Here is a 22,168-nt window from a genome sequence, read left to right as displayed (position 1 = left end):
AATAAACTGATTATTAAAAAAAAAAATATATATATATATTCGCCGCTCACAGGGGGAGTGTATTTTCGCAGTGCGAACGCATGTGTAGCAGAGCTGCACAAACTGATTTTGTGCAGTCTCTGCGCAGCCCAGGACTTACTCAGCTGCTGCAATCACATCAGCCTGTCCAGGACCAGAATTGACATCAGGAACCCTCCCTGCAAATGCTTGGACACGCCTGCGTTTTTCCAGACACTCCCTGAAAATGGTCAGTTGCCACCCACTAACACCCTCTGCCTGTCACTCTCCTTTGCGAACTCTCATGCAAATGGATCCTTCGCACAAACCCGTCGCTGACTGGCGATCCCCTTTGCAGCCGTCCGTCACGCCTACGCATAGCGGGGCATACGCATGCGTAGTTCGGATCTGATCGCCCACTGTGCGAAAACGTACAGCAGCGATCAGATCTGAATTACCCCTTGTGATCTCTGCATTAGTCTAACAGGAACCACATGCCACTATTCTGTGCTGTTGGAGCATCCTGTTACTTCTATCGAACTTTCAGTTTTTGGCCTTCACAATCCTCCTCACACCATGACACTGTTCATATAACTGTTAAAATAGGATTTTAATTACCTGAATGGTAAATCCTTTTCTCGTAGTCCGTAGAGGATGCTGGGGTCCATATTAGAACCATGGGGTATAGATGGGTCCACCAGGAGCCATTGGCACTTTAAGAGTTTAATAGTGTGGGCTGGCTCCTCCCTCTATGCCCCTCCTACCAGACTCAGTCTAGAAACTGTGCCCGAGGAGACGACATACTTCGAGAGAAGGAATTACAGATAGTGGCGAGATTCATACTAGCTCACAAAACAGGCAAATCCGGTCAACATACCGGAACAACTCAGCAACAGCTGAAACAGTAAATAACACAGAATTTACCTAGGAACCAGGCAGTACTGAACAACAAAAACCAAAGCAGGAAAACGCAGCGCTGGGTGGGTGGCCAGCATCCTCTACGGACTACGAGAAAAAGATTTACCGTTCAGGTAATTAAAATCCTATTTTCACTTACGTCCTAGAGGATGCTGGGGTCCATATTAGTACCATGGGGATGTACCAAAGCTCCCAGTACGGGAGGGAGAGCGCGGAGGCTCCTGCAACACTGCTTGACCAAACTTGAGGTCATCAGAGGCCACAGTATCGAACTTGTAAAACTGGGCAAACGTGTTCGACCCAGACCAAGTAGCAGCTTGGCAAAGTTGTACAGTCGAATCACCCCGGGCAGCCGCCCAGGAAGAGCCCACTTTACGAGTAGAATGGGCCTTTACAGATTTTGTACACGGCAATCCTGCCGTAGAATATGCATGCTGGATGGTGAACCTGATCCAGCGTGAAAACGACTGCTTAGAAGCAGGACACCCAATTTTCTTGGGATCATAGAGGACAAACAAGGAGTCAGTCTTTCGATGACGAGCTGACCTCTTCACATAAATCTTCAAAGCCCTCACAACATCCAAGGCCTTTGAAGCAATTGAGGAGTCAGTAGCCACTGGCACCCCAATAGGCTGGTTGATATGGAAAGCCGATACAACCTTAGGCAGGAACTGTGGACGAGTCCTAAGTTCCGCCCTATCTTCATGGAAGATCAGATAGGGACTCTTCCAGGATAAAGCCCCCAATTCCGACACGCGTCGAGCAGAAGCTAAGGCCAACAAAGTGACCGCCTTCCACGTGAGAAACTTGATGTCAGCCTCCAGCAGAGGCTCAAACAAAGCAGATTGCAGGAACTGCAGCACCACGTCCAGATCCCAGGGAGCCGTCGGCGCCACAAAGGGAGGCTGGATGTGCAGAACCCCTTTCAAAAAGATCTGAACCTCAGGGAGGACAGCCAATTGTTTTTGGAAGAAGATGGACAAAGCAGAGATTTGGACATTGATGGAGCCCAATCTCAGACCGATATCCACACCTGCTTGCAGGAAAAGGAGCAAACGTCCAAGTTGAAACTCCACCGCAGGAAATTTCTTGGATTCACACCAAGAACCATATTTTTTCCAAATACGATGGTAATGTTTAGACGTTACCCCCTATCTAGCCTGTATCAGGGTAGGAATAATCTCACTCGGGATACCTTTCTGAGCTAAGATCTAGCGTTCAACCGCCATGCCGTCAAACGTAGCCGTGGTAAGTCTTGAAAAGCGAACGGCCCCTGCAGTAGCAGATCCTCCCAAAGAGGTAAGGGCCTTTTATCCTCTAACAGAAGATCCAGCAGATCTGCATACCAAGCCCTCCTTGGCCAGTCCGGAGCAATGAGGATTGCCAGAACCTTTGTTCTTCCCACCAGCTGAAGAACCTTTGGTATCAGAGGAAGTGGAGGGAACACATACACTGACCTGAACACCCACAGTGTCACCAGTGCGTCCACCGCCACTGCCTGTGGGTCTCCTGACCTGGAACAGTACATCCCCAGCTTCTTGTTGAGGCGGGAGGCCATCATGTCTATGTGAGGAACCCCCCACCAACCGGTTACCTCCTCGAACACCTCCGGGTGGAGACCCCACTCTCCCGGATAGAGATCGTGGCGGCTGAGGAAGTCTGCTTCCCAGTTGTCTACTCCCGGAATGAAGATTGCCGACATCGCCACCGCGTGTCTTTCTGCCCAGATGAGGATTCTTGACACCTCTGACATGGCAGCCCTGCTCTTCGTTCCGCCTTGTCGGTTTATGTAGGCCACCGTGGTCACGTTGTCCGACTGCACCTGAATAGCCCGATCCTGTAGAAGGTGTGCTGCTTGTAGAAGGGCGTTGTACACAGCCCTTAGCTCCAGGATGTTTATTGGGAGAAGGGATTCTTGATTTGACCACCTCCCTGAAAGGTTTCCCCCAGAGCGACTGCTCCCCAACCTCTTAGACTTGCATCTGTAATCAAAAGGATCCAGTCTTGAATTCCGAACCTTCGGCCTTCCATAAGGTGTGGATGTTGTAGCCACCAGAGGAGTGAAATCCTGGCCTTCGGAGACAGGCATATCCTCTTGTGCATGTGTAGGTGAGAGCCCGACCACTGGTCCAATAGGTCCAGCTGAAAAGGTCGAGCATGAAACCTGCCGTACTGCAGAGCCTCGTAGGCGGCAACCATCTTCCCCAGAAGACGGATGCATTGATGAACCGATACCCGGATAGGTTTTAAGACAACCCGTACCATTGCTTGAATCACCAATGCCTTCCCCACCGGGAGAAAAACCCTCTGCACTTCCGTGTCGAGGATCATTCCCAGGAAAGACAGCCTCCTTGTCGGCTCCAGATGAGACTTTGGAAGGTTCAGGATCCAACCGTGCTTCCTGAGCAGCTGTGTCGTGAGCGCGATGGATCGCAACAACCTCTACCTGGACGACGCCTTGATCAGGAGATCGTGCAGATATGGAATTATGTTCACCACTTGCTTGCAGAGGAGAACCATCATCTCCGCCATCACCTTGGTGAAGATCCTTGGTGCTGTGGAGAGGCCAAACGGCAGCGCCTTGAACTGATAGTGATCGTCCAACAGTGCAAACCGGAGATATGCCTGATGCGGCAACCAAATGGGAATATGGAGGTAAGCATCCTTGATGTCCAGCGACACCAGGAACTCCCCCTCCATGAGTTCTGAGATGACAGCTCTCAGAGATTCCATCTTGAATTTGAACTCCCTGAGATAAGGGTTAAAAGACTTTAAGATTAGATTAGGCCGTACCGAACGATCCCGTTTTGGTACCACAAAAAAGTTTGAATAATAACCCTTGTTCCACTGCTGAGGTGGAACTGGAACAATGACCTCTGACACCATCAATTTTCTGATGGCCTCCAGAAGAATTGTTCTGTCCGCCAGCAGAGCTGGCAAGCCTGACTTGAAGAAACGATGAGGTGGGGGATCTTGAAACTCCAGTCTGTACCCCCTGGACACTATATCCAGGACCCAGGCATGGCTGAACTGCCGGAGTCTTGCCTCCACCTTACCTTCCTCCAGGCCTAGCTGTCCACCGTCATGCGGAGGACTTAGGGGTATCAGAAGCGGGCTTCTGGGCTTGGAGCCTGCGGGATCAGGTTTCCTTCCCTTGGCACGACCATCTCTGAAGAAGGTGTTCGAAGGCTTGTTCTTTCTAGACCTCGCGGCCTGAAAGGACTGTGACGTGGCTGGTGTATAAGGCTTCTTCGTAGCCGGTGCAGCTGAGGGGAGAAAAGGAGACTTACCCGCGGTAGCCGTGGCAATCCACGCATCCAACGCCTCCCCAAGGAGAGCCTGACCCTTGTATGGTAGGCCCTCCACACACTTCCTGGATTCCGCATCGGCAGACCAGTTCCGCAGCCAGAGACCTCTGCGAGCCGAGACGGACATGGAGGAGATCCCCGCAGCTATGGAACCCAGGTCCTTCATGGAATCCACCAGGAACCCTGCAGAATCCTGAATATTACGTAAAAATAAATCAACGTCACCTTTGTCCAGTGTAGTCGATTCCTCCTGCAGAGTAATTGACCACCTGGCAATAGCGTTAGCAATCCAAGCACAGGCTATAGTAGGCCGCAATATAGCCCGTGAAGCCGTGTAAATGGATTTTAGCGTAGCATCCACCTTGCAATCTGCCGGGTCCTTTAACGCGATAGATCCCGGGACCGGTAACACCACCTGCTTGGACAGCCTGGATACAGAGGCGTCGACTATCGGTGGGGACTCCCATCTCTTCCTATCTTCCTCTGGGAAGGGAAAAGCCACCAAGACCCTCTTGGGAATCTGGAATTTCTTTTCCGGAGTTTCCCATGCCTTTTCAAAGATAGCATTCAATTCTTTGGATGCCGGGAAGGTGAGGGGGGGCTTCTTATTATCCGTAAAGAAGGCCTCCTCCACCTGTTCCGGAGCTGTGTTCGAAATGTTTAAAACATCCCTAATAGCCTCAATCATCAACTGCACCCCCTTGGCAAGTGACGCCGTCCCCCTCAACACATCCCCATCACCGTCTGCAGCATCAGAGTCGGTGTCTGTGTCATCCTGCAAAATTGCAAGCGCATGTTTATGAGAATGTACCGCAGGGGACCCCCAGGAGGCAGAATCAGACCATACCACCATAGAGGACTGGAGGACCTGAGTGGCATTCTCAGTCCTAGCAACTCTATCAGATATCTGAGAAATAGTCCCCCTCAGAGAGACTAACCATTCTGGCTCTCTAGCAGGGATTTGCGCTAAAACAGTGCAATCCTGATTACATGGAATGGAGTCTTCCTGGGAAGACAAATCCTCTGCAGCATATGAAACAGTGGTGGTCATTCCGAGTTGTTCGCTCGCTAGCTGCTTTTAGCAGCATTGCACACGCTAGGCCGCCGCCCTCTGGGAGTGTATCTTAGCTTAGCAGAATAGTGAACGAAAGATTAGCAGAACTGCTACTAAATAATTCCCTGCAGTTTCTGAGTAGCTCCAGACCTACTCCTAGATTGCGATCACCTCAGTCCGTTTAGTTCCTGGTTTGACGTCACAAACACGCCCTGCGTTCGGCCAGCCACTCCCCCGTTTCTCCAGCCACTCCTGCGGTTTTCCCTGGCACGTTTGCGTTTTTTAGCACACTCCCGGAAAACGCTCAGTTACCTCCCAGAAACGCCCCTTTCCTGTCAATCACTCACCGATCAGCAGTGTGACTGAAAAGCGCTGCACAACCACCAGCAAATCTACTAAGTTTTGTGTAAAATAACTACGTACCATGCGCATGCTCCACCTAATCGCTCGTTGCCGTTTTTCGCAACGCAGCAAACAACTCGGAATGACCACCAGTGTCCCTAGACATGTTGTCCCACACACTCAAACACCCCACAAACACACAGGGTATTATGTAGACAGAGTTTCCCCCCAAGAATGGCAGAGAGACACAGAGATTGGAGCCAACCCACACACAGCGCTTTTCAGGAAAAGGTAGTCCCTTCCCAGCGCTGACTGTGTCCCTTAATAGGTGACACAGCTCTTAAGCAGCCTCCCCTCCCTTCTACAGCCCCCTGGTACCGTATAGACTGCTGGAGAAAGCTCTGGAGGGACCTGGATCCAGTGAACCGTGACTGCAGGCAGGAAAAATGGTGCTGAACACTGCTGGGTCCGATCTGAGGAGAAGCTCCGCCCCCTTCAATGGCGCTGTCTTCCCGCTCACATGAGGATTATACTGGTCCGGAGGATTGTGCTGACCTGGATCCGCAGACCCCGACATGCAGAAACGACCAGTGCAGGGTCCGGAGCTGGCCCAGGGCGCTCCCTCTTATCGCCGCACCAAGGTACCGCTGGGCCTTCCGGGAGCACGGGTAAGACCGCGCACCTGACCCTGTAGCCGCCCTCTTCACACTGTCTCCCCCCCCCCCCCTCACTCGCCACTCTTCAGTTCCTGAGGGGGTGGCGGCTGGCTGCCGGGGCGAGTGTTCCTCTGCGGCGGGGCGCGATCAGACCCCTCTGGAGCCAGCGTCCAGTCAGCGGGAGCAGTGGCTCAAGACCCCATGGGGCGGACACTGCTCCCCCCCCCCCCCAGTCCCACCCTGCAGGGAGGTTGTCGCCAGCCTCCCTGTAAAATAAAAAAACCTGAAAAGGAAGAAAAATACTCTTTACCAAGAGAACTCTGTAGAGCTCCCCTAGCTGTGACCGGCTCCTCCGGTCACATTTTCTAAACTGAGTCTGGTAGGAGGAGCATATTAAACTGTTAAAGTGCCAATGGCTCCTGGTGGACCCGTCTATACCCCATGGTACTAATATGGACCCCAGCATCCTCTAGGACGAAAGAGAGAAAATAGGCTTTCCATACTATACCTTTAAACCTGGACACAAATGAATTACACAGGTTCTGGGGCTGGCTGACTTCATGCCTGCATTTTACATGGCTTTAATCGGCCACAGAACCTGTGTAATCTGTGAGTGTCCCATTTTAAAGGGATGGTATAGTAAGCCTATGTTAATAAAAAAATTTTATGTCTTACTTCATCCATACCAGTGACGTTACCTCACCGCACGTCCCTGATCCATACATACAAGGTGTACAGTAGGTGTAGCTGCTGACAATGCCAGGGCTGACACTGTCTCTATGACAATTAGCCCTTTAGAGCACCAACACTTTTAGGACACAGTAGATAAATTGCAAGGTGGGGACTGGAGAGGGGAGGTAACAGTATGAGTCAGGAAGAAGGGAAACCCTTACAGGAATCAGAGAAACAGATGAATTTCAGCTGCTTATGTGCCCTTTAGCATACCTCCCAACATGACCCTCTCCAGGAGGGACACAATGCTCTGCTCCTGGACTTTTCTCTTAATTTATGATTGCCATCACCTGTGTTGAACAGGTTGATGGATAAGAAAGGTGTTTCAGCACAGGTGATGGCAATCATACATTAAGAAGGAAGTCTAGGAGTAGAGCAATCTGTCCCTCCTGGAGAGGGTCACGTTGGGAGGTATGCCTTTAGATGCAGAAATCTGATCACACTATGCACCTCAATATCTGACCATGGTGGTCATTCCGAGTTGTTCGCTCGTTGTCGATTTTCGCTATATTGCGATTAGTCGCTTACTGCGCATGCGCAAGGTTCGCAGAGCGCATGCGCTTAGTTATTTTACACAAAAGTTAGGTATTTTACTCACGGCATAACAAAGCTTTTTCATCGTTCTGGTGATCGTAGTGTGATTGACAGGAAGTGGGTGTTTCTGGGCGGAAACTGGCCGTTTTCTGGGCGTGTGCGAAAAAACGCTGGCGTTTCTGGGAAAACCGAGGGAGTGTCTGAAGAAACGGGGGAGTGTCTGGGTGAACGCTGGGTGTGTTTGTGACGTCAAACCAGGAACGAAACTGGCTGAACTGATCGCAATGGCTGAGTAAGACTGGAGCTACTCAGAAACTGCTAAGAATTTTCTATTCGCAATTCTGCGAATCTTTCGTTCGCAATTCTGCTAAGCTAAGATACACTCCCAGAGGGCGGCGGCTTAGCGTGTGCAATGCTGCTAAAAGCAGCTAGCGAGCGAACAACTCGGAATGAGGGCCACTGTTTCCACCAGCCCCGCCATCTTACAGAAGATGTTGGGACAGTAGGACTGATATAAAGCGCCGTGAGGGGAAGCAGTGTTCTACCTCCTCTGGCCTGGTGGGGAAGTAGAATGAAATAGAGAACATTACACACGTGAGAGTTCTTATTATACCACCCTCGTAATTTTCAGGCTTTGATTGCAGGAACAGACACCATTGTCAGGTAGTGTTCATTCTCAATACCTTGCTCCTTCCTATGGATGCGAAGAGAGATCCCTTTGGTTCCCTCTGCCCCTGTTCAGATCCCTCCGCTGGGCACTTCATGCATGCGCACTAACAGTGGCAAGTAAGACTCAGCAGTTTCACTGCTATGGACGTAGCGGGGATAAGGGCAACAGATTTTTGGGTCAGCTGACTCCGCACTGGAGAAATATTGATTTGCTCAGGTGTTTTAGTATCCACTGCTACTACTCGCAGCAAGTTGGATACTATTAGTACTGGCGAGCAGTAGTGCTCGCCAGTACTTGTCACTTGTAAAACCGCTCACAGAGGCAGCAAGTATACTAGAAGTGTACAGGATACTATTAATGGATGTCCCTAAATGTGTTTCACCAAATCTTGCAAGGCAGCCGAATATAGCACAACAGCATCTGACTCATTTAAAAAAAAGTGCACCTTACAATCTTACATACACATGTAAATATCTAATTAATGTACACAGCATATCATGTGCATTATTATTTGCAGTAATAACACTGCTTTGGTTTTAAAGGGCTTCTTCATTCATAAAGTTAGGGAAAAAATAGCTATAAGTTCTTACCAAATACTTTGACAATTGCTTCTCCAATGCCCTTTGTACCTCCTGTGACAATCACCACCTTGTTGTGGTACCGCAGGCTGGTGGTTTCTGGTCCACTAGCAGCCATGGTGCTTTACCTATAACTTGTGATACATAAAGTATTTGTTTGAGCAGCAGAGTTACAGTCACGTTCCCATCAGCTGATCTGTGCAGAAAGAGGAAACGAACTGGGCATGCTCCAGCAACTGAGGCATGATGGTAGATGTAGTTTATTCATTCAAACATTAAGTTAATGGAAGTTACAGCCAGAGCAAACATCATAACAAGTTGTCATCATAATACCTTTCTGCAGTAAACAAATTCAGTTTATTTATTGTACAAAATATGGGGCAGATTTAACGAGTGATGTTCTTGTTATCCCTTGTTACAAATGTTAAATTGTGCTCCGGCCAATCAGCTCCTAACTGTCATGTATTTGAAAAATGACAGGAGTTGATTGGCTGGCGCACCATTTAACATTTGTAACGAGTGCTAACAAGAATATCAGTTGTCGTTAAATCTACCCCTATGTTTCCAGGAAAAAGGGCTTATTCAGTGTTGGGAATAAAGCAGATAAAGGGAGTAAACTTTACACCTTGGTAAAACTATATTGCACTGCAGCAGATTTATATTTGGGTGGGGTGAGTCCAAAAGCAACTCTAAATTACACTGTAAAAATAAAGCTGCCCAGTATTTGTGGGCTACATGAAAAAGCAGCCAGTATTTACCCTGCATGCAAAAATAATAATAATAAATAATAAATGTACTAGCACCCCTTTGCACTGCAACATGTTTAGCACAGATGTTACCATCTCAGAATCAGCACCGTAATGTTTACCATGCTTACAGACTTTCTGGCTGCCCCATGTGGGAGGGGGTAGCCCAGTCAGTACAGCAGTGGGCCTGGCCTCAGCATCAGTGGGTGGAACGGGGGCATAGACACGCAATTGCGTCATCGTAGCTTTGCCCCCACCATATTACAGGAATTGAAAAGCAGGGGGGGGTGTACAATGACACTATTCAGTGCGAATTTCGTCATTGGCCTACCCAGACTGCCTACTTTAAAGGAGGCTGCGGGGGTGAGGCCGGATCTGGGAGACTTGCTTACCTTTCCGGGGGAGGGGTGGGAGCACCTTCCAATTTTTGGGAGCCTTCCGGCCAATCAGGGAGAGTAGGCAAGTAAGGTGTTTAAATAAGACAAGAAACCGACGCTCTTGGTCTGTAAATTACTCAGCTAACCTGAACAACTGCTCTCCCAAAAAAGGGGGGCTGGCCCTTTAAATAAGTATACAACAATAAAAAAAAAAAATGAGGGCGCTGTTCAGTTCAGCAAATTTTAATACTAAACAATCAATATGGTGAATGAAACACCTGGACAGAGATTATCACAAAATACACAATAAAATATAACATATAATATATAAAATCAAAGCCGTGTAGATGTATAAAAAGAATCTATATCACTCACAGTTCTGGAGACATGTGATATATGCAAGCCTTGTTAGCTGATGTGGTTGAAATAGGCCACTTGTGGTTTGTCACAAAGTCCTAATTATTATGTTAGAGAATGGTTACCCCAATAAATATTGCTGCTTCGGACTCCAAAGCCGACAAGACAAGAATGTCTATATAAATTATGTAACATGCTGCTTACCAGCTGAAGATGCTGCCGGCAGAGAGTTCCTGTTGAGCCGTGCATCCACGGCCACGGTAGCAGCCCGTAAGTCAGGGTGCGGCGATGTGAGATCCGTAAGCGGCTCTCGATCTAGGTGCGGCAGTGAGATATGCTGGTTTAGTGCAGCTGGTGCTGAGAAGACGCGTCAGTGCGTTCCAGCTGTGTAGATGAATATGGAGCTTCTTAATAATCCTGTGCAAGTACGGCACAGTTCAATCATAAAGCTCCGGATGGGTTCCTGCCTGGTATAGTAAACGGCTGCAAGTTTAAAAGATGCCAATCCTATCCAGATTGGCATCTTTTTAAATTTGCTTCTGTTTACTTTATCAACACCCCGTCAGAAAAGCGGGTGACTCTCCCAGCCCCCTGGAAGAGTAGACAAGTCTCCTGGCATCTCTGCACAACAGTGATTTTCAACCTTTTTTTACTCGCGGCACACCGAACAATGTTTTAAAATTGCCAAGGCACACCATCCGTTCCCCACAGAAAACCCCCCCAAAAAACACACATTGGCCGTCACAATAATAAAAAATCCACACATACATTGGCCTACACAGAAAAAAACAATGACATTGCTCCCCACATAAATCATGTTGCTCCTTACATACAGCTTATTGCTCCCCACATAAATCAATCACATTGCTCCCCACATAAATCATGTTGCTCACACATAAATCAATCACATTGCTCCCCACATAAATCATGTTGCTCACACAAAATCAATTACATTTCTCCCCACATAAATCCTATTGCTCCCCACATGAATTATTCACATTGTTCCCCCCATAAATCCTATTGCTCCCCACAGGAGAAATAGCATAACAAATATTAGCCCCTACTGGTCAGCTGTTCTCCTCCCTGTCCTTCAGTTGCGGGGGTTGTTCATAGTGGATTACTGCGAATACTGAGCAGCGGGCGGTTGGGCAGGTGTGGATGTGGGTGGGCAAGGAAAGCTGTGGATGCAGGTGGAAATTGGAAGATGTGTATGCAGGTGGAAATTGGAAGATGTGTATGCAGGTGGGTGGGCTGGCTGGGTGGTGAGTTGCGGCGGCCTTGACCTATGATATCACACTGCCGCGTCATCAAGGCACAGGACACAGCCGGATTATGAATGATCCTCTTAGAAGAGCCCAGGCCAACAGTTCACTCTGAAGGTGCAGGAAGCTGCTTGGCTCCGCGGCACACCTTGCAACTGGTCGCAGCACACTAGTGTGCCACGGCACACTGGTTGAAAAAGCCTGCTGCACAACCTTGGACCCAGCCGCCCACTTTGCGAGTAAAGTGGGCTATCCGGAAGGCCAATGACGCTCCTAACCACGCGCCCGGATGTATGATGCTGTTAATCTCAGCATTATATAGTGGGGGCATGGCTATGATGGCATGTCCAAGCTACAGGGCCCCCTCAACTTCACTCCGCCCCCTGTGACATGTCACCACCTGCACGGCCCTCCTCCAACTGAGCCGTCCTGTCTGATCCCTGCCGGGTTATCAGAGAAAATAACGCTATTACCTTCTCTGTTAATGCCTGAATCCTAAAACACTGCATTGTAGAAGGTAAGCCATTGCTCCATAGTAAACATCCTAGTGATATTTGGTGGACCCCCTTTATTCAAGTAAACCTTAGTTACCTCTTATACCAGTAAATAAAGACACGGAGACTTGATTTTGGCAGAAAAATTGCTAGCTATTTATTTGACCCTAACCATAGCAAAACCTGTAATTGGAAAAAGTTTGTTAAGATGCCGAATCAGCCGGCATAATGGTGGCAGAAAAAAGAACGGCTCTATTAAACTATTGGTAAACTTAAAATGGTAAACTGACCGAAACCGTACAGCACCCTATCAAAAACCGGTAATAGGTGTCAACACAACCCCCACAGTGACTTCCCACTCGCCCACGCCGACCTATACGACCTGATCACACCGATATGGTGCTGGCGTACTCGACCTAGGGCCCCTATGGAACCTTCGGTTTACTGGAACATATGAGGGTTACCCGCAGGACACTTACTCTTTCCAGTAAAGGTGGGGTTGTTAGATAGTTCCTGAGTGACCAGCGAACTTCCCTTAAAATAAAAAAAATTACACAAATCACGTCAGAATGTACAAATAGCGTTTGTGACCACTTTACTCTAATGGTATTAGGTCAGATTACTAACTACTGCACACACTTACGTGCGGTCCAGTCGTTCAGTACACAAACAACTAAGCTTATGTACGGAAAGACCAATGGAATCGAAACTTACGACTGCGAATTCCTTCAGCCAGAGCTTATATGGCCTATATGGGTGTTGCACCAACCCTTTTCGGTGTTGTGCCTGTGAACTGTATAGCGGACTTCCTTGTCGGCTGTACCTGGACCTCCTGGTCTGTTATGACCTCCTGGTCTTGTTACAGTATGACCTCCTGGTCTTGTTACAGTATGACCTCCTGGTCTGCTATACTCTAATGCTCAAAATTGTATTTAACCAGAGATGCCTCCCTAGCCACCGTGCACGTCACTTACACGCATGTACCTCACGAGTACTCGACTTTTCTTGTGGTTCAACCTTTAAAATTGTAAAAACACTCACTCATCACATGTACACTTTTGTTTCTATTTCTATTTCTGCGCAGAAAATTTTCTTCAGCCCAGCTGTGTTACCAATTAGGAGCAGGATCTGTTAATTTAAATTTTTGGATTTCCAAAAATAGACTTGCGTTATTTACCGCCTGTTGCGCTATTTACCGCTGTGCGTTACTTATCACGTTGCGTTAAAAATCAACTTATCGTGACTTGAGCTACGTGGGCGTAACCGGACGCTACGTTGCGTAATGAACGCTGCGTGCGTCGGCCTTTGGATTGCGTACGCTAGTCTTTGTTAGAGACACGTGTACGCAAAACAAAGATCCACCGTAACACAATATACTTTTATCAATGTAAACGATCCCTGATCATCTACCGCGTACCCCACTGGCTTTGCCTTATCTCCCAGGCAAACCTGTGTGTTTGTCTACACTTTTAACTATTACCTCTATCCTTAAACTATGAAATAACAGCAAGTCTCTTTTAGCACTTTTCTATCAACTATAAAAACTGGCAGACAGGATGGTGATATACGACAAATGAAATACACAGATGGAAAAGAAGTGCAGATATATATATGTATGCGTGCGTATATACGCAAGACAGAAGAAAAATAAACAGTTTTTAAAAAAAAACACAAGCGTTTTGTTCTTACCTCCGGTTCCCGGATTCCTTCAGCACTCGTTATCTAAGCGAAGCAGACGCTTATCCCGCCAGCACTACGAGACAACCTCCCGCCCTTTGCTGAGGGATAATGTCTGCTGATCTACCTAGTGCAGATATGTGAAGGACAGGACGAGCCGCCAATTGATAAAGCTAAATATTTATCGTATATACAACCCTTTATGAGGTCTAAGAACACTGTACGCTGTTTACTTAAGAAGTACCGTAAGGGTACGCAAGTTGCGTAACGATCGCTCAGCCGTAGGCGAGACGCTCAAGCGTCACGTTCGCTCACGGCCCAGAGATCACAGACAAGCACTCTGCTGGCTATGACTAACGTAATGATTCGCTATGGCGTAGCGGACGCTCGAGACCACGAGGAGATCACCAGCGGCGCAGACGCTCACAACGCTATACCTTTATGTCTAAACCTTTTATTAATGAAATACACAGAATACCTTAATGTGAATACAGGGTGTAAGTGCAACCTTGTGTAACCTGACTAACTACAAAGCTGCTTGAGCGTCACCGACGCTCAAGTGAACACTTAAAACTATGAGAAAATACACAGATACTGGTTTAGGGTCCAAAGCCTATTATCTGTATTATAACTATTATACTTGCAAAAAGAATCACAGTACAAATGATACACTACAATATAACAGAGACTTCCTAACCAAATAACTATACAATAAATACAATACAATGCTATGCTGATCTAATACAATACAATACTAGTCAATGGGAGATACGAGAGAAGGAGAAGGGAGAGAGAGAGAGAGAGAGATATAAATATGAGAGAAATGGCTCACAGAAAGACAATGATTACGGAGAGAAACTTACGCACAAGGGTAAACGATCGCATGCGCCTGGACATCCAGCACCCGATTTTCAGCAATGAGAACCGTTGAAGAGTGAGAGCTGGATGTGGTCGGCCTGCCTATTTATGCCCCACACACAATGCAATCTTACAGTCCCTACAATCCCATTGTCCATTGGACGTCGGAATTCGGCCCTGCATCATAACAAAAGGTCATAGGTTGATTCATACAGGTGGGCTGTGACGATCTCAAACAGCTCAGGTGGGTGGGGAACTAGGTTTCCCGCCACATACCTGAGTATGAGTAAATAGTAGAAATGGACATAAACTTCTTATGTCCATAACTATTCGCACGAGCGATTAATACGCTCCAAACCAACACCGGAATATTGCTATTTAAATACTCTTCCGATGGGTACCAAACACTACTGCATGACTCCTGTTAGACCCTTCCTACGATACAAAGAGGGATTCCTCAGCTCAGGGACATTCTATATTAACCAAACTTTCAGAATCTATCAAAGGGACCATGATCTACAAACTACATTATTACTGAAAATATGTAACGAATGAGTCGCACGCTACGATTACATAAACTCTACCGTAAATACGCATACCGTGCGCCCGCGGGTGCACGCTATTGCGGGTATGCGCCTTCACGGGAGAGCGTACGCATGCGCAGCGCAGACCAGTGTGCGGTGCAAATATGGCAACGTGCATAGAGATATTTTTCTGACTTTGACAGTCCACCCTTTGGCAGTCAATAATAACTGCCACTTCCTGAAAACATTTCAAAAGGAGAAAAATATATGTCAGGGGTTAATTCATTTCCATGGTTGGGTAAGGGAGGAGAGAGGAGTAGGTGTGAAGAGGGTATGACCTAGTGTGATAGCAGAAGCATGTGTGTATGAGTCCATGTTTGGGGGGTCATGTATCATCGTGCCGTACGTGTTGTAAATCAAGCTTCGAGGTATTGCGAAGTATACATTTGAATTCCTTCTTATCCCGTGGTACAGGTCTGTGGATGGGCTGTCAAACTTTACCGAGCTCATTTCGGCTTTCAGTTGTAACAAAATGGGGATGCACATTTTAGTTGATGATACATGAATGGGGGAAGTATGTGGTTGCTGATATCTGTGCCTGTATTCCCTATCGACTATGTGTGTCATTACCTGAGGGTTATAGAAATGAAGAAAAGACATAATTACGGTAGATGCGGTGGTATTCTATGTCAGGGAAATGTACATCTGTTGTTGAAGCTTTGTTCGGTATCTGTTGAGAGTCGTCTTCTTTGCGCTGTATTGCTCCTTGGGCATGAGCAAATAGCTTTGTCAGTGCCATCAGATTTACAAAAATGTTGGGCTAGCGTGAGTTTAAAAATACTAGGGAAACTGGGGATCCATGGCAAAGTTCATCAAGTGTCCATATCATAGGTTGTCAAAACTTCATCTTTGGTGCTTGTCTGTTGTCTGTATAGTGTCTCGTCAACTTCCTCGTCCAAGGGGGTCTTTGTATCTTGGAGAAAAGCAGAAAAACAGGTGAAAGAAACGGACCGTATAATCGCATTTTCATCACATTCTGGTTTCTATCATTGGGTCATAAATCAAATCCAGGTTAATTACAGTTTCCTCACTCCTCAAGCTCATCACTTTTGTACTTTGTTTGCACCTCATTAAAGCCTGCCCGCATCTAAATATCAATCCAATAGATATAACAACACCTAAGATACATAGGAGGAACTTTCCAACATCCATTATGACTCCTTGAGCCCAGTCTCCTAAACCGGAGAACCAATTTCGCGGGTTCAACCATGACACCCAACCAGTCAGCTCATTACCTACAGCAGCAAGGGTGAGATTGTGTTTTCGACGAAATTCCCACTTCAATTGGAGAATATCGTCCATCTTTTGGTCTATGACCTCTACCGGATCCTCGGTGCTATTGGTGATATACGTGCAACACTTTATGCCGTACTGTGTTGCCAATGTAACACAATATCCGCCTGTTACTGCTGTAAGCTAATTAAGAACCATTCTATGCTGAACTAGTTCTGTTTTATAAGCTTGAAGTTCTCTTCCAGTGTATCTGAATGTGTCATCATACATTTCAGTGATATTATCTAACAAATTGGCGAGTGCGGAAATGTATCTATAATTCATCACTCCTCGAGCGGTGCGAGTGAAATCTAACGCTACCAGAACCTGAATCCCGGTGGATTCATGGATAAGATCAGAGGCCGGGTGCTCTAACCTTTCTGACAGTTGTCTTTTAACTCGGTGCTCGTAATGAGTGTGAGTATAAGGAGCTTGGGCACCACGGTGTATGTCCTTCATTTTGTCATGTGTAACAGTCATCACTTCAGGCAATACTTTTCCAATATAACACAATCCTTCAGAGTTTGGGGCAAGCCACTTGTACGCCTTTCTCCCGCATATGAAATATGCATCATCGGGGAGAACATATGGGACAGAGAAGGACATTACCATATTACACACCTTCCAGGTGAATTCTCCTGACCCTAATTCTTCCATCTGCTTAATGCACGTATCGGTTTGTACGATATGTGCACAGTATCCTGGTGATACTTCTCCAACTCTAGTAATCCTATTTCCTAAGGTATATCGATACCGGAAAGATTTTCCTCTACTGGCTATGTGGCGTACAAGCTCTGTATCTGTAGGCATTCTATCTGCTCTGTGTGAAAAGGTCATGGTAAGGTTGCTCCATGACACTTCCCAATTTCCCGGCTTACGGGGATTGGAGATATTAAAACATAAGAGGGACCTATCCACATGGTATTGGTGGAGCTTCAAACTAGGAGGGCTGGAGATGTTAAACCTCCGGTCCACCGGTCTCCCACCACTTAGCTCAAGTACCTCCCCTAACGTTAAAGGAAATGGCACTAGCCCTGATTTGCTATGACCCTGAGGTACTTGAGAGCATACCCAACAATCTGTTTGGTTTAATACGTTACCCACTAAGGAGTGATAGTCACTCAATGGATGCCGGTTCATATGGATATTAAAACTGGATTGGCATTTCTTTATGCACCCATCCTCAATCAAATTGTCACAGAGCCTACAGATACAGTTTTCTTCAGCTAACAATCCATCACAATTTCTTCTATCGGATCGTTTTCTGATACTCGCCTTTGCTTGTTGGCTTGGTTGATCTTGGAAAACTGCGCCTCCATCATCATAATCGGAACCCATTCCAGAACCTCTCTCGACCTCTATGGTACTCTCGCCGGAACAGACTGCTCTGGTCAACATCATGGTTAACATCAAAATCCGGATCACAGTCTCTTGGGGCAAGTCCATCTTTGAGGAGGAAATAGAGAAGAATGAGAAGGGGGAAAAAGAAATTTTTAAGGGAGAGGGGGATGGGAAGTGGAGAAAACAATAAAAGGGAGAAGGGGGTCAACAACTGCTTTCGGTCTTCAAGGCTCAGGTGCCGCCTCAGTCCTCCTGGAACAGACACTCCAGTGATACAACCTCTACCGTCTGTTCCTTATCACGGGACTTCTCTGGATCAGCAACCTTTTTGCAGTGGGATGAATGGACCCAAGTCTCTCTCTCAGCAACCTTCAATGCTGTGGTGCTAGTCAATAAGACCTGGTATGGTCCTTCCCATCTATCAATAAGACAACCTGAGCGTAGAAAATTTCGTATCATTACATAATCCCCAGGTTCAATGTCATGACAATTACTATCTGGTAAATCAGGAATCACCAACTTCAGATTATCATTTTGATTCCTCAACTGTTTACTCATGTTAATCAAGTACTTTACAGTTACTTCATTGTTACATTTCAAATCATCCTGAGGGTTAATCATGACATGCGGTTGTCGACCAAACAAGATTTCAAAAGGGGACAGATTAAGAGGGGACCTGGGAGTGGTTCTGATACTGTACAATACAATGGGTAAAGCTTCTGGCCATGTCAATCCTGTCTCTGCCATCACTTTACTCAATTTATTTTTAATAGTGCTGTTCACTCTTTCGACCTTCGCACTCGCCTGTGGACGGTACGGAGTGTGCAGCTTGCTATCAATTCCCATCAACTTACACATTCCTTGAAAGACATCACCTGTAAAATGGGTACCCCTATCACTTTCAATGATTCTAGGGATACCATATCTACATACAAATTCCTGCACAATTTTCTTAGCTGTAAACATAGCGGTATTTGTAGCTGCTGGAAATGCTTCGACCCAATTCGAGAAAACATCTATACAAACAAGTACATATTTCAAATTTCGACATGGGGGTAATTGAATGAAGTCAATTTGTATTACCTGGAAAGGGCCGCCGGCAGGTGGGATATGGGATGGTTCTGTAGGTATTGCTTTTCCAATATTCTTTCTCAGACAGGTAAGGCATGACATTGCTCTTTTACCCGCATGAGAGGAGAATCCTGGGGCGCACCAGTATGCTCTTACCAATTTGCACATCCCCTCCTTGCCTAGATGAGTCAGCCCGTGAGCTGCTTCAGCCAGACATGGAAGATATGCTCTGGGGGCCACTGGTTTACCATGTCCATCCGTCCAGAGCCCTGAGGACTCCTGGCCATATCCCTTTGCCTTCCAGACTGCTCTTTCCTGTGTGGAACACAAATTCTGCATCTCACACAACTTCTGTGTGTTGATGGTATTAAATACCATCAGTTGTGTGGTGTCTGTCTGTATGGGGGTAGCAGCTGCTAACTTAGCAGCTTCGTCTGCTCGGCTGTTACCAAGTGATACCGGGTCTTGGCTATATGTATGTGCTTTACATTTGATAACAGCCACTCTGTCGGGTTCCTGTATCGCTGTTAGAAGCCTTTTTATGTGAGTTGCATGCGCTACCGGTGTACCAGCAGCCGTCATGAAATTTCTGAGACGCCATAGGGCTCCGAAATCATGGACTACCCCGAATGCGTATCTAGAATCGGTGTAGATATTGGCTGACTTACCCTTAGCCAATTCACATGCTCTGGTTAGGGCGACCAGTTCAGCAACCTGGGCTGAGTGAGGTGGGCCTAGCGGTTCCGCTTCTATGGTGTCTTGGTCATCTACGACTGCGTATCCAGTACACAAGTCTCCCGAGTCTGACTGTCTGTGACAACTACCGTCCGTGTAGAACGTGAGTTCTGCATCTTCCAGTGGGTTGTCACTGATGTCAGGCCTTGCGGTAAAATTTTGGGTCAAATATTCCATACAATCATGTGTATCTTCCTTTGTATTGAATCCTCCTTCCCCAGCACTCTCACCTTCCACCCTTTGTGCCTGACCAGGCACACCTGGGAGATATGTTGCAGGATTTAATGCACTGCATCTCCTTATGGTGATGTTTACGGGGGCCATTAGTGCCAATTCCCATCTTGTAAACCTCGCTGATGAGACGTGTCTGGTTTGGGCAGAATTCAATAAGGCTGATACTGCATGTGGCGTATGGATTGTGAGGTTGTGGCCTAGCACGACGTCTTCGCTTTTTGTCACTAGCAATGCTATCGCAGCAACGCTTCGCAAGCATGTGGGGAGGGATCGCGCTACCGTGTCTAGCTGAGCGCTGTAGTATGCAACTGGCCTGCTGGCATCACCGTGTTTTTGGGTTAGTACACCTGCTGCGCAACCAGCACTTTCTGTTCCGTATAGTTCAAAGGGTTTCCCATAGTCTGGCATACCTAGTGCTGGTGCCTGCGTTAGGCACTGTTTGAGTCTCTCAAATGCTGTTTCGGATTCGTCTGTATGCGAGATCCTATCAGGTTTGTTTGAGGAGACCATTTCCTGCAAAGGTAACGCCAATATGGAAAACCCTGGGATCCAATTACGGCAATACCCACACATTCCTAAAAACGTCCTGATCTGTTGCTGGGTTTGTGGCAGTGTCATGTCTCTAATTGCTTGGATTCTATCAGCGGTCAGGTGTCTCAGTCCTTGTGTTAGACAGTGTCCCAAATATTTTACCTTAGTTTGGCATAATTGCAACTTGTCTTTGGACACCTTGTGTCCGGTGTCTGAAAGATGAAACAGGAGCTGTTTCGTATCCTTCAGGGATGCTTCCAGTGAATCTGAACACAGTAATAAATCGTCCACATACTGTATCAATACTGATCCACTGTCTGGTTGGAAAGACTGTAAACAGTCATGCAAAGCCTGAGAAAATATACTTGGACTATCTATGAAACCTTGGGGTAATCGAGTCCACGTGTATTGGACTCCTCTGTATGTGAATGCAAACAAATATTGGCTGTCAGGGTGCAGAGGTACCGAAAAGAAAGCGGAGCAGAGGTCAATAACAGTGAAAAATTTGGCAGTGGGAGGGATTTGCATTAGGATGACAGCTGGATTTGGCACTACGGGGAACTGACTCTCAACTATTTTGTTAATCCCCCTTAGATCCTGCACTAGCCTGTAACCCCTCCCCCCACTCTTCTTAACAGGGAAGATGGGACTATTGGCAGTGCTGGACGTTCTTGCTAGAATGCCCTGTTGTAGCAAGCGCTCTATTACTGGGTAAACTCCTAACTCCACCTCTGACTTCAGAGGATATTGTGGGATTTTTGGAGCTATCCTACCATCTTTTACTTGTACCACTACTGGAGCTACGTTTGCCATTAATCCAGTGTCCTGTCCGTCTTTTGTCCAAAGTGACTCTGGTATCTGAGATGTCATCTCTTCTATTTGGGATGGATTCCTATTTGTCATAATGGTATGTGACATTAATTTTGATGGGGAGTCTAACATGTCTCGCACTTCCTGAGCGTGTTTCTCAGGTATGTCCAAGAATACACCTTCAGGAGTACAATAAATGACGCACCCCATTTTACACAGTAAGTCTCTTCCCAGGAGATTGGTTGGTGCCGATGCAGCCAGCAAAAAGGAATGCTTGGTATGCAAAGGCCCTATTGTAATCTCGGCTGGTTTGCTAACAGGGTAGTGCTGGACTACTCCTGTTACTCCCATGGCTGGAATTGTCCTACCAGTGGTTCTCATGCCCACTGTCGAATTTATCACTGACTTGGCCGCCCCTGTGTCTACAAGAAAGTTTAAAGTTTTACCAGCTACATTAATTGCGACCTCGGGTTCACTTTCAAGGTTGGCAATCAATTTCACCGGCTGCAGATTACAGGTATGGCCACACCCCTATTGGGTATGGTGACCTCCCTGAATCCCGCTGGCAGCAACTATTTGTGAGGGAGATAGTTGGGAACTACCAGAGGCATGCCAGTCTCTGTTTGGGGGATATCTTTTTGTTTCCCCTGTATGTGGCTCATGACTCCGTTTCTGCGGACCTTGCTCCCAATGTCGTGTGTCGTGTCGTTGTCTAGGGGTTTGGTATGAGTTTTGTGGATTCTTTACTCTACAATCTCGTGCCATGTGTCCCTGTTTGTGACAAGAATAACAAGTAACCATACTTGACTTACCCACAGGATTTGGTGATACAAACAAAGGCTGCCTTGTGGTCAGAGCCTGTATACTTACTGACATTAATTTGTCACCTTGTTGTTCCCTGTGTCTGGTGATGTTTCTGTCGTGATCAATAGCAGCCTCTCTCAAAGTAGCCACAGACAGACCTCGCCAACATGGTTGCGTGGTCTGTACCCTAGTCTTCAATGACTCTTTTAAACCATCCATCAGTACC

General features: G+C 47.0%; 1 protein-coding gene across 3 annotated transcripts in view; it reads right to left on the bottom strand.

Moving 5' to 3' along the window:
• Positions 1–9,012, bottom strand: part of HSD17B14 (hydroxysteroid 17-beta dehydrogenase 14) — a 119,524-nt gene extending 110,512 nt beyond the window's left edge. For all 3 annotated transcript variants that reach the window (XM_063942797.1, XM_063942798.1, XM_063942799.1), the window contains exon 1: positions 8,802–9,012. In XM_063942797.1, the coding sequence (XP_063798867.1) occupies positions 8,802–8,907 (106 nt within the window). In that variant the 5' untranslated portion in view covers positions 8,908–9,012. The remainder of the gene's footprint in view (positions 1–8,801) is intronic.
• Positions 9,013–22,168: the final 13,156 nt, after the last annotated feature.

Source organism: Pseudophryne corroboree, chromosome 10 (genome assembly GCF_028390025.1).
Source record: "Pseudophryne corroboree isolate aPseCor3 chromosome 10, aPseCor3.hap2, whole genome shotgun sequence".
NCBI lineage: Eukaryota > Metazoa > Chordata > Amphibia > Anura > Myobatrachidae > Pseudophryne > Pseudophryne corroboree.
The sequence above is the reverse complement of the archived record's forward strand: the minus strand, read 5'-3'. Positions and strand labels throughout refer to the sequence as shown.